The sequence below is a fragment of the Notamacropus eugenii genome, chromosome 5, assembly GCF_028372415.1.
Source record: "Notamacropus eugenii isolate mMacEug1 chromosome 5, mMacEug1.pri_v2, whole genome shotgun sequence".
Taxonomy (NCBI): domain Eukaryota; kingdom Metazoa; phylum Chordata; class Mammalia; order Diprotodontia; family Macropodidae; genus Notamacropus; species Notamacropus eugenii.
The window spans coordinates 346,730,621-346,742,795 of record NC_092876.1 but is presented as its reverse complement, the minus strand read 5'-3'; the positions used below and the strand labels follow the sequence as shown (position 1 = coordinate 346,742,795).

Here is a 12,175-nt window from a genome sequence, read left to right as displayed (position 1 = left end):
ATTATCTGTCATTATCATGAATGTGCAATAAAATACACAGAGGTGTACTAATCTGTATTTCTCTTTATTGTTAGTAATTTGGAGCATTTTTTCACATAATTGTTGATAGTCTTCTTTTGAAAACAGTTCATATCCAGCCAAGCTGAAGCGGTAGGTCACCCTGAGAAACAGCCAAGTGAGCCTTCTCATGTAATAAAAACAAATACTGGATACAGCGAACTTCTTTGACACTATTCCTCAAACAGCATATGCAAGATTCAACCCACACAGTCCCCCATGACAGAGAAAGAAGTGTGGTACATTACCTAATCTCTTTTCCAGGATAAAAATAGGAAATTATTGATCAACAAGCATTTTTAAATATCTGCAATGAACCAGGTACCGTGCTAATCATTTTTGTTGTCATTTCAATTGTGTAAGATTCTTTGTGACCCCATTTGTTGTTTTCTTGCCAAAGATACTTGAGTGGTTTGCCATTTCCTTCTCCACCTCATTTTAAAGTTGAAGAATAAAGCTAATCATTAGGGATACAGAAACATAAGTAAAACAGTCTTGGCTCTTGTATTCTCTCAGGGGAGACAATATGTACATATAAGTAGGTATAAGAATATCTGTGAAACGAATACAAGGTGGTTTTGTGAAGGAAGGATACTAGTGGCTAGGTCAGCTTATAAGAGATTTAAATATCAAACAGGAACTTATACAAGAACCTAGAGCCACTGAAATTTTTTGGGTAGGGTGGTGAAATGGTTAGAACTACACTTTAGGAAAATGATTTTGGTGGCAGAATGGATTGGAGTAGGGAGAAATAATGCAGGGAGACCAAATAATAAACTATTACAGTAGTCCTGGTGAGAGGTAATACAGGCTTGAACTAGGATAGATAGATGCAGTGTCGGGGGAGAGAAAGGAATGTATGAGAGATGTGGAGTAGAAGTGACAAGAATTGGCAAGTAATTGAATATTTGGGCTCAATAAAATTGCAGAAACAAAGGTTATGAATTTGGGTAACTGAAGTATAGTGGCACCCTTAAAAGTAATAGGGAAATTCAGAAAAGGTGAGGAGGTGTTTTTTTTTTTATTTTGTAAAAGTTTGGGGGTTTGGTTTTTTTTTTTGGAAGGAGAAAATCAGTTCTGTTTTGGATATGTTTAGATTGAGATACCTATGGAACATCCAGTTCAAAATGCCCATTAAGTAATTTGTGATGAAGGACTAGAACTAAAGAGTGAGATGAGACTAAGGCTAAATGTATTGATCTAGAAGTCATCTGTACAAAGATGATGATTAAATCATGGAAACTGATGAAATCACCATGAAAGAGAGTATAAAGAAGAGAAGAGGGCCTGGAGGTACAACTATAAGTAAATGGCTGTGACATTGATGATGATCCAGCAAAAGTGATTCAGAAGGAGTAGTCAGATAGGTAAGAAGAAAACCAAGAAAGAGTAGTATCTTACAAACCCAGAAGCTAGAAGAAGAGTTTTGTCGACAGTGTTGACTGATACAGAGAACAAGAATAGGGATTATAAAGAGGCTGTTGCATTTGACAATTAAGACCTCATTGATAATTCAGGAGAGAACAGTTTCAGTTGAGTGATAAAGTCAGAAGCCAAATTGAAGAGGTTTTAGCAGAGAATAAGAAGCAAGTATGACGGTGCTTTATCCAGTCTTTTGGTGTTTTTCTCTTACACTACTATACTTATTGTATAGTTTCCTTTCTTCTATTTGTTTTATTCTGTATTCATCTTCCCATGTTGTTTCTGAATTCTGTAGATTCATCATTTCTTAGTTACATGGTATTCTGTTATAGTTCGGTCAATTTAAGTTGCTCACCATTTTACTGGTCAATGGACACCCACTTTATTTCCAGTTCTTTGCTAGTCTCCAAAAGTGTTGCTATGCCTTATTTTTGTATGTATATGGCCTTTCCTTCTGCTTTTGAGCTCCTCAGGATATACTCAATGGGAGGATTTCTGGATCAAAAGATATGAATGAACAGTATAGTCACTTTTCTTGAATAATTCAAAATTATTGAACCGGTTCTTAGCTACACCAATGATATATTACTATGTTTGTCTTGATACACTCTTCCAGCAATAATTATTTCTCTTTTGTAATTTTCACCAGTTTATTGGATGTGAGCTGAAATCTCAGAGTTGTTTTTATTTTCCTTTCATTGATTTGGAGCAGTTTTTCAAATGGTTGTTAATAGTCTATAATTCTTCCTTTGAATAATGTGTTCATCAGCTTTGTTTATTCATCTGTTGGGGAATGACCCTTGGTCTTGTATATCCTGGATATATCATTTTGTCAAAAACATTTGACATAAAGCTTTTTTTTCCAACTTCACATTTTATCCCTCATTCTAGCTTAATTTATTTTTTCCATGTAAAAGTTTTAAATTTTTGCTTTTATCAAAATTGAAGCATTATGTACTGGATAATATTCAAAACTTAAAGTTGGAAAGACCAGCATTCAAATCTCACATTTGAGAATATCTTACCTTACCCTGAACAAGCCACTTAAACCTCTGTATTTTTCAGATAACTTTCAGATTTATCTAAGTCACAAACCAGTTATTGGCCCTGGTGGAAGAAGTTTCTCCATTTGGACTTCCCAACACTGAGGCTTTAAAGCACAGATCTTTCTTTTAGGACCACCCCTCTGCCTTATTAGGTTAAGAATTCCTCCCTCTGGTTATTGTTGCAAAAAGCATGTCCTATTTTCCTCTCATTTTTCTGAACAATGTGATTTTTAAAAATACTTAAAGTCATGCATTTGGAATATATTGTGATATGTGTATAAAATGCTAATCTAAACCTAATTCTATGTAGTTGCTTTCTATTTTTCTAAGCAGCTCTTGTCAAATATGGAGCCTTCCCCTAGTAGCTTATGTTCCTGAATTTACTGAACACTGTCTGATTATTCTGGGTTGCTTCAGGTTCTTGGTCATCTGCTCTTTCCCACTAATATACTTTTCTATGCATTAAAGACCACAATACTTTCAATTGTAACTACTTCATAATATAGTTTGGGTTCTTGAATGCTGTTTCTACTTTCATTCATTATTTACCTTGAGATTCTTGACTGAGAAAAATGTGAATTCACAGTAGAGAAAAATAAGAGATTATCAGACACTGCTACACATACTTTGTTTTCTAGAAAACCTAAAAATCTAAAGGAAATGGACAGTTATCTACAAGAGATATAAAATGCGAAAATGAAGAAATCATGAAATACAGATCCTAAATAATCCAATATTAAAAAAAGAAAAAGTGAACAAACAATAAATGAACTACCAAAAAGGGGTGAGGGTGGAGGCCTGACCCTGCTCCAGACAGATTTACAAGTAAATTATATAAAATATTTAGATATAAGTTATTACCCTTAATATGAAAATTATTCTCAATTAACTGGGGAAAAAACACTTTACCAAATTTATTATGAGACAAATATAGTCCTAATACTCAAACGAGGGTGTGACAAATCAGACATCAAGAATTATAGATCAATCTCATTAATGGATATTGATGCAAAAAATGAAATAATATCCTAGCAAAGATATTACAGCAATATAAGATGTTTCAGAATGAATCTTTATGACTTAGTTGAATTTATGCCAGAAAAGAAAAAGTAGTGCAACATTAGGAAAAAAATTTACATAATCATCTAAATCAGTGGTATCGATCACGTGACTCACTTCCCAGTTGATAGGGAAGCAAATTAAAATGTAACTGGGAAATATTTAACAAAATAACAATATAATGAAACATAGGTTATGTTATGTTTCAAAACTAAGTCAATATGCAGCCTGAAGGGATTTTTGTGCATGTACTTGTGGCCCTCACTGATCTAACAACAGAAAATATAAGATTATAGTGCACAGAAAAAAACCTTTGAAAATGCCGCACTCATTTATGCTGAGAGAGAGCAGAGCGTTAAGCTAAGAAATAAATTAAACTAAAAAGTATCAGCATGGATTAACCTCAGAATAAAGGGTTTTTTAAAAGCATGTATATATAGACACACATGTGTGTATATGTGTATGTATGCATATATACACATATATACATACACATATACATACATATATATTTATATGAAGAACTAGCAGTATTTTCAATGGAGAAATGTTGAGATCTTCTCCCTTTGCCTCACTGTTATTTGTCTTCAGAAAATAAAAGCATAGTGCAGTAAGACGAGAAATAAAGGCATAGGCCTTAGCTAAGAGGAGATTCAAATTTTGCTTAGTTTAAGGAGACATGAAGAAGATATATTTAGAAAACTGAAGAAAATCAGCTAAAAGATCTAACTGAGATTATTTTTACCTTTAGTAGAAAAGGTAAGATATAAAATAAATCCACAAAAATCATTGGCATTTCAACAAAGTAATATAAAAACCGGAAGGAAATAACAAACATATTTCATTCAGAATAACTGTAAAATGCATAAAATATTTAGGAATTAACCTATCAACAATTACTTAAGAGAAATAAAGGAAGACAAATATTGGAGGAATGTTCATCTTAAGCCCAAAAATGAATGTGTATGGCATATGAAGGATGAAATGAATGAGGAAAACAAAGGTTTGATCTTTAGAGCATATTGATTTATTAAGCAATGCAAACCAATTGCCCAACAAATCAGGACCAGACCCATTCTCAGCTTAGGACTGGACCCCAAATACAGGGAGAGATTTTTATTCATTAAGAACAATCAGATAAGGCCAGTTAAAAGGAAAAAATATTGGCTAATCTGATTTCTAGTATCTGTAAATAATCAAGGGAACATGGAAGCAATAACTGATTGATCAGAACAGGGCCAATTTTCAGATAAGAGATATGGATTGTTTGAGATGTACAATTGTAAGAAAATTCCTTGCATCAATCTTTGGATCTGCCTGAGTATCTGATCAGCATAAACTCCTGGGTCCTTGGTTAAGGGTCTCTAAATAGCAGGGGGAGGAGGTCCAATTTCCCAGCCATGAAGGACTAGGTAAAAAAAAAAAATGCAATAAGATTTTCTCCCAATTCCTGCAATTGAATAAAGTTTTCTCTTAAGAAGTTGGACTAGACCCATAATTGAATAGAAACTAAGCTAGCTCCGGAACTGAGTCACAAGATAAGTCAAGGTGGTTCACTCAATTCCCAAAAATTACTAGCTGTCCTTGCTGGCTTACCCATTCCCTCATAAATCAAAAGAGAGAAAATTGTGGGGATTAGGACAGCAATTGTGGGAATTGAGTGAACCACATTGATCCATTTTGTGACTCAGTTCTAGAGCTAGCTGAATTTCCTTTCTATTCAATTATAGTCTAGTCCAATTTCCATCTTTGGAGAAAACTTTATTCAATTGTGGAAACAGGGAGAAAACTTTATTGCATTGCTTGAACCTAGTCTTGCATGGCTGGGAAACTGAACCACTTAGAACACCCTTAGACAGGAACCTAGGTAATACTGACCAGAAACTAAGTCAGATCCAAAAGCTGAGGCAAGGAGTTTTCTCCCAGTCTTAAATCTCAAGCAATTCATGTGTCATCTGAAAACTGGCTCCATTCCGCTGGATCAATTATTGTTTCCTGGTTCCTTTGATTGTTTACAAGACACTTTGGGGAGTGGTTCACCTCTTTTTCTGATTTCAGATTTCAGTATACCTCCCAACTTGGAAAGTCCCTAATCTTTCATCCAATTAGAGATCAGATTTCCTAATGTTATATTGTTTCCTTTTAATTAATTGTTTTTTGGGGTCCAGCCATAAGCTGAGGAAGGGTTCTGATCCCGATTTGTTGGGCAATTGGCATACATTGCCTAAACTACATTTGGGTTTTTTTTGGCAAAGATACTGGAGTGCTTTGCCATTTCCTTCTCCAGCTCATTATACTGACGGGGAAACCAAGGCAAGGTTAAGCTACAAGTGTCTGAGGCCAGATTTGATATAAAAACTATCTTCCCGACCCCAGGCCCAGCACTCTATCCACACTGTCATCTATTGGATCCTCGTTAGCCTCCTTCCCCACCCAAATGTGTGTGTATTTATCCATCCATCCATCCACTTATTTATACGTGCACGTTTCTCCCTGACAGTTTCATCCCCAATATCTAGCACAGCGCCTGGCACACAGCAGGCGCTTAATAAACGCTGATTAGCTAATACGGGAGTGGATGTCCAGGGGAGCGTCAAGTAACTCTGAAGTTCTGACCCTGGAGGCTGGAAGTGCGGGATGCCAACCACAGGGAACCAGGGAAGCTGAATGCCTGCCTGTGCACACGCAGCGGTGGGCAGCGCAGGTGGGCAGAGGCGCCTCCAGGGCAGCTCCAGCGGTGGGCATTGCAGGTGGGCAGAGGCGCCTCCAGGGCAGCTCCAGCGGTGGGCAGCGCAGGTGGGCAGAGGCGCCTCCAGGGCAGCTCCAGCGGTGGGCAGCGCAGGTGGGCAGAGGCGCCTCCAGGGCAGCTCCAGCGGTGGGCAGCGCAGGTGGGCAGAGGCGCCTCCAGGGCAGCTCCAGCGGTGGGCAGCGCAGGTGGGCAGAGGCGCCTCCAGGGCAGCTCCAGCGGTGGGCAGCGCAGGTGGGCAGAGGCGCCTCCAGGGCAGCTCCAGCGGTGGGCAGCGCAGGTGGGCAGAGGCGCCTCCAGGGCAGCTCCAGCGGTGGGCAGCGCAGGTGGGCAGAGGCGCCTCCAGGCAGCCCCACGTCTACACGCTCCTTCCACCCGGCTTTGCCCACGGCTCGGTCTCCAGCTCCTTCGGCTCCACGGAGAAGAGGTCCGACGAGCGAGAGCGGATCACTTCGGGGTGGAATCGTGATTGTGGCACCGAAGAGGCTGCCCGGAAGGGCAGACCCAGCCACCGAAGAGTCCTCCCGCGGTGCAGGAGCTCGGCCCTCCCGAGGAGCCCCCGCGCCCCCGGCTTGGGGCGGGCTGCGTGCGGCCCCACGTGGGCCTGCCCCTCCGCCGCCATCTTTGTGCGGGACGGCGCTTTGGCCCGGGCCGCGGGAGCAGCCGCGGGGCTTTCCCGATGGCGCGGCCGCCGCCCTCGCGGCTGCTGCTGTGGTGGCTGCTGCTGCTCCCAGCGGCCCAGAGCCGACAGCAGGACTCAGGTGAGCGTGCCCGCCTTTGGAGGCTGAGCCTGCCTCGGCGGACCCCCGCCGTGCCCGCCTCCCTCTCTGGGGCCGGGGCCGGGGCCGGGGCCGGGGCTGGGGCGGCGGCGCGGCCCGGAGTCACCCACGGTTAGAGCTGGGAGGCGCCGGCCGAGGGCGCCGGGTTTCTCTCTGTTCGAGTGGTCGGTGCTCCGCGGACGTGCAGGGACGTGGGCCGTCACCCAGCAAGCCGGCAGCAGGTCTGCCTGGTTCCCCGAACACTGTTCCCACTAGAGGGGGGATACGGGAGCCCCGGTGAAAGGAGGCTCTGGGGGGGCAGGGAAGGGGAACGAGCTCCGCGCTGCGCAGGGCCCCAACGCCGGCTCTGCCCGGGCTGAACTAGGCGTCCCAAGGCGTGCGGCTTGGCTGGTTGTTTTCCGTGCTAGGATTCTGAGAACAGAGGGCCAAGGGAAAGAAGTGTTCAGGGCCGGGGGGAGTCTGAAGGAACGCCCGCGTTTCCGTGATTCCGTGGGACAGCCCGAATGAGCGGCTGTGGGAGACCAGCAGGCTGGATGGCGTTCTGGCCGCTTGGAGACCTTTGGTACTAGTGAATTGCTGGAGGAAAATGATGCGTGAATCTTCTCTCCTACCTGCCCCATCCCAACTAAATAGTTTTAAGTTCATAAATTGAGAGCTGGAAAGGGTGTGAGAGGTCACCTGGTTCAAGGCTTTCACAGGGATTTGGAGCTGTGTTCCTGGATTCCAAATCCCCACCCTAGGTGTCTTGGCCGACCCTCACTTCTGTGTGCTTGCGGTAAGTGGGCGGTGGACCTAGTGCTGGACTTGGATTCTGATGGACCTGAGTTCAAATTCTGCCTCTCACTAGCTGTGCTACCCTAGACAAATCGCTTAAGCTCTGTTGTCTGTATGATGTAGATTGTAGTAGTGCCTGCCTCCTGGGGTTAATGCGAAAACTAAATGAGGTAGCTTGGAGAAAGCACTACAGAAAGTTTAGCTATTACTATTATTTTTCACTTGCTTTGACTTTCCTTCTGTAGGGCCAAAGTGGAAAGGCTTTATTGACCAAATTAACAAGTCTGTAGAGAACTATCAGCCATGTCCAAGGGAAAACTGCAGCTGCCACCTTGGGTGAGTTTTCTTTCATGCCGCTTATTGTATAGCCTGACAGATTTTGTTCCTTGCCCAGATATTGGCTGTGATGTTTAATGAATCAGTCATATGTATGTTAGCCTGATTAATCTCTTTGGAGATGTAGAACCCATAAACGGAGATTAGAATGGCTTTTTAAAAAGGCAGTTTTTAATACAGTGCTAGAGAAGTCTCAGAAATGAGTATCTTATTTTCAGTTGGTATTTATTGTTAGCATGGACCTTAGAAACCATCTGTTTCAGCTCTCTTATTTTTACAGATGTGGAAATCTAGCCCCAAGGGTGGGGAACCTGTGGCCTCAAGGCCACACATGACCCTGTAGGTTCTCAAGAGTGGCCCTTTGACTGAATCCAAACTTCCCAGAACAAATCCCCTTAATAAAAAGATTTGCTCTGTAAAACTTGAGGCCGCAAGTTCCCCATCCCTCATTTAAGTCCCAAAATGATATAGCTAGTAAGTGACAGAATCCAGGTCTTCTGACTCTAAATACAAATACTTTGAATCTAGACCTGAATACCCAGTAGTAGAGATAGGGAACTTCTCAGTATTTGGGTACTTAGCATCATCTTATCCAGTCTTAAGTATCTTTCAAAAGATTTAAAACAGACAAAAAGATTGTATTCTCATCACCTTTTCAGAGAGAGCTTAGGAAATAATTTTCTTCTGGTTAAGTTATTGTGACTATCTCATTCAGAATTCTGTCCCATAAAATTTGATGAGACCTCTGACTAGTAGATTACTCTATTTCTTAAATAGTTTTTCCAGTGAGTTTTTGTTTGTTTGTTTTTCTATAGATTATTCTCCAGCAAGACCCAATAATGGATTTTGGCAGGAGGTCAGGGTAGGTGGGAAGAAGAAGGGTAGAAGAAGAAAGTCAGGAAAAAAAAATGAAATACATGGCTCTAAATATACTCTTCAGATATAGAATGGATTCACTTTTTAAAAGTACAAAAATAAGATTTTTGAGTATCAAGGTCATCTTCAGGCACTAGATTGAATTGAATTGAATCTCCTGGGTTCCAATCTAATTTGCTAAAAGCCGGGTTATTTCTTCATAAGCATGGAAAACCTTCAACCCTCTGTGAGAAAGTAACTTTTTATTTCAGAACTATACTCTAAAGTTAGAGAATAAAGGGCCAGCTGTTTCTCAGTGGACAGAGGAATTATGATATAATCGAATTTGTTGTTGTTCAGTCATTTTCAGTCGTGTCTGACTCTTTGTGACCTCATTTTGAATTTTCTTGGCAGAGATACTAGAGTAGTTTGCCATTTCCTTCTCCAGCTCATTTTATAGATGAAGAAACTGAGGCAAATAGGGTTAAGTGACTTTCCTAGGGTCACACAGCTACTAAGTGTCTGAGGCTGGAGCTGAACTCAGGAAGATGAGTCTTCCTGATTTTAGACCCAGCACTCTATCCACTGCACCACCTAGGTGCCCTTGCAGAATGAAAAGACCCATTAGATGTTTGGGACATGTAGGTTAGAGTCTTGTTACCAATCAGTTATGTCACCTCGGACAAATCATTACCTTCTCTGGGCCTCAGTCATCTCTTCACTGAAATGAGAGCTGTGGATGATTCTATAGTCCCTTCTGACTTGAATATTCTAGGATTCTCTTGACATTTTATGATTATGTTTCTTTCTTTAAAAAAAAAAATCAGGCATTTAAATATGAAGGAGGTAGACCTGGAATCAGAAGACCTACATTCAAAATCTAGCCTTCCACATGTGACTGGGCAAGTTACTTCACTACCCTCTCTCTCAGGCTTCCTGTAGTAAAATAAGGACTTGCATTAAATGACTTCTAGGGTCCCTTCCAGCTCTCCATCTAAGATCACCATTACTGTACTAAGTGCTGAGAAAGAGGAGAAAAAGCAGTATTAGGCATCCTTCCTTACTTTCCTGGAGCTTGTAATGTAGTTTAATAGACAAAGGTGGAACACAGGAAACAGAAGATAATATTGTAGGATATATATATATAACTAAGTGTTGGATTGCATTTCAGTAGCTCACAGGAGAGGGATAACCTGTGACTGGGAGAGGCAGAGAAAGGTTTCATGGAGAAGGTGGGACTTGAGCTAAGTCTAGGAGGCTATAGGAAGGTCCTTCTAGAATGGGCGATGGGTATGGGTAGGGGGAGACCATAAATAGGTCTGCTTTTTATTTGTTTTTGACTTTAAAATGATATTTATCATCTAGCAGCTCCTAGTTGGGGAGGGGGGGGTTCTTCCCCTTTTGTGTTTCATGGACCCCTTGGGCAGTACTTCTCAGAATAATGTTAAGTGCAGAAAATACAAAGGAAAACAGTTTTATTGAATTGCAGTTGAATTCAAAAGTTCATGAAGCTGGAGTTAAGAACCTTTACCTTAGTAGAGGAAAAGTTATATACATCTAAAACACAGGCTTTGTGTCCTCTCTCCTTACTCATTGCACTCTCTGATCCTAACTCAAGTACTCAGATTCTTAAATGGTTTGTGATCTCCATGTTTCCCCTAACAACACTGATGGTAGCCTATCCATGCCTGCCCGTCCTATGCTATTCCTGTTCCTGTGTTCCCAAAAGTTTACCACTGACTCTATCCTAGGTGCCAGAGGTCCTTTCTCCAAATGTTAGAAGAAGACCAGTGGAATATTTGAGCTGTCCGCTTGCCTTCACTGCACTTACCACTTGACAGCAGTATTAAAAGCAGGAGAAAAAAAAAGTGTTGTCTGCCCCCTAGTTTACACTTGGTGATTTTCATTCCTTTTCAGAGTCATGGAGAAGGATTTGGCCCCCTTCCAAGGAGGCATCTCCAAAGAGGTGATGGCTAATGTGGTTAGCCGGAAACTGGGGACACACTATCAGATTATCAAGAATGAATTGTACAGAGAACATGATTGCATGTTTCCTGCAAGGTAAGAGATGTATAGAATATACATATAGAATATGTATTTTCTGTCTTCTGGCGTTGATACGCATTTTTTTATAGCTAAGCCCAGTTTCTGTGAATTGTCCTCCAATTTCACTTATTCTATAAATAATAACGGTAGCTTTTATGGTTACAAAGCATTTCGTTTCATTTATTACTTTGTAACATGCCTGGCACATAGTAGGTGCTCTATAAATGCTCATATGATAAATGAATAATCTGCTTTAATCCATGTGAAGGCTCTGTCACTGAGGTGGTATAAGTGATTCCTGCTTTTCATGTTAGGAAACAGGAACAGAGAATTAAATGACTTGTTCCAGGCCATTCCGATAACTAGTAAGAGGCAGAGCCAGAGCTAGAACCCAGAGTTTCAGACCACACAGACTGCTCCTCTGGCTGCTTTGCTTTCCCTTCCAATTTGTTCTCTACTCTTTCAATATGATTTCATGGATCCCGATGCACAGTGCAGCTCTTATCACTTAATAGGTCTTCAGGACTTTTTGCTGGTAGAAAAGTTCTAGTCTGGGAATGAGCCCCTCTGAGCTTAGGCTGGTCCTCAGATGACAAATGCCTAACCAGTCACTGGCCTATGCTCAAAGCCTTTCCAGCTTGGGAGGACCTGCCACAATTTATTTTCTCATGGCATATCCCTCAGGCACTCACTCTCATGTCCACAGTGTAAAGAGGTGTCAGAAAATTCTCTGCCTACAAGGAATTGTTCTCCTTCACATGTCAGTAACTTGGTTTCTGGACCCTTTGTTAGGTATGTGCTTTGAGTAAGGCACTGAAGATGCAAAGATGAAAAAATCTCTGCCTTCAAGGAGCTTACGCTCCTAATAGGATGACTGACAGGTACACCAGTAAGTGTGATACAAGATAGAATGTGATAAATGCAAAGGACAGATCAATCCAGAGTGATAATAGGAAAATCTAAGGAGGAAGAAACCACTTCAGCTGATTATGTCAGGGAAAGCTTCACAGAGGAGGTGGTACCTGAGTTGGGCCTGGAAGGAAGAGAGACTTTAG

General features: G+C 41.5%; 1 protein-coding gene across 1 annotated transcript in view; it reads left to right on the top strand.

The window, feature by feature from the left end:
* The first annotated feature begins 6,933 nt into the window (after window positions 1–6,933).
* The window catches only part of POGLUT1 (protein O-glucosyltransferase 1), a 29,946-nt gene continuing 24,704 nt past the window's right edge, over window positions 6,934–12,175 (top strand). The window contains exons 1-3 of the mRNA XM_072613924.1: window positions 6,934–7,091; window positions 8,129–8,219; window positions 10,992–11,135. Of these exons, the coding sequence (XP_072470025.1) occupies window positions 7,010–7,091; window positions 8,129–8,219; window positions 10,992–11,135 (317 nt within the window). The 5' untranslated portion in view covers window positions 6,934–7,009. The remainder of the gene's footprint in view (window positions 7,092–8,128; window positions 8,220–10,991; window positions 11,136–12,175) is intronic.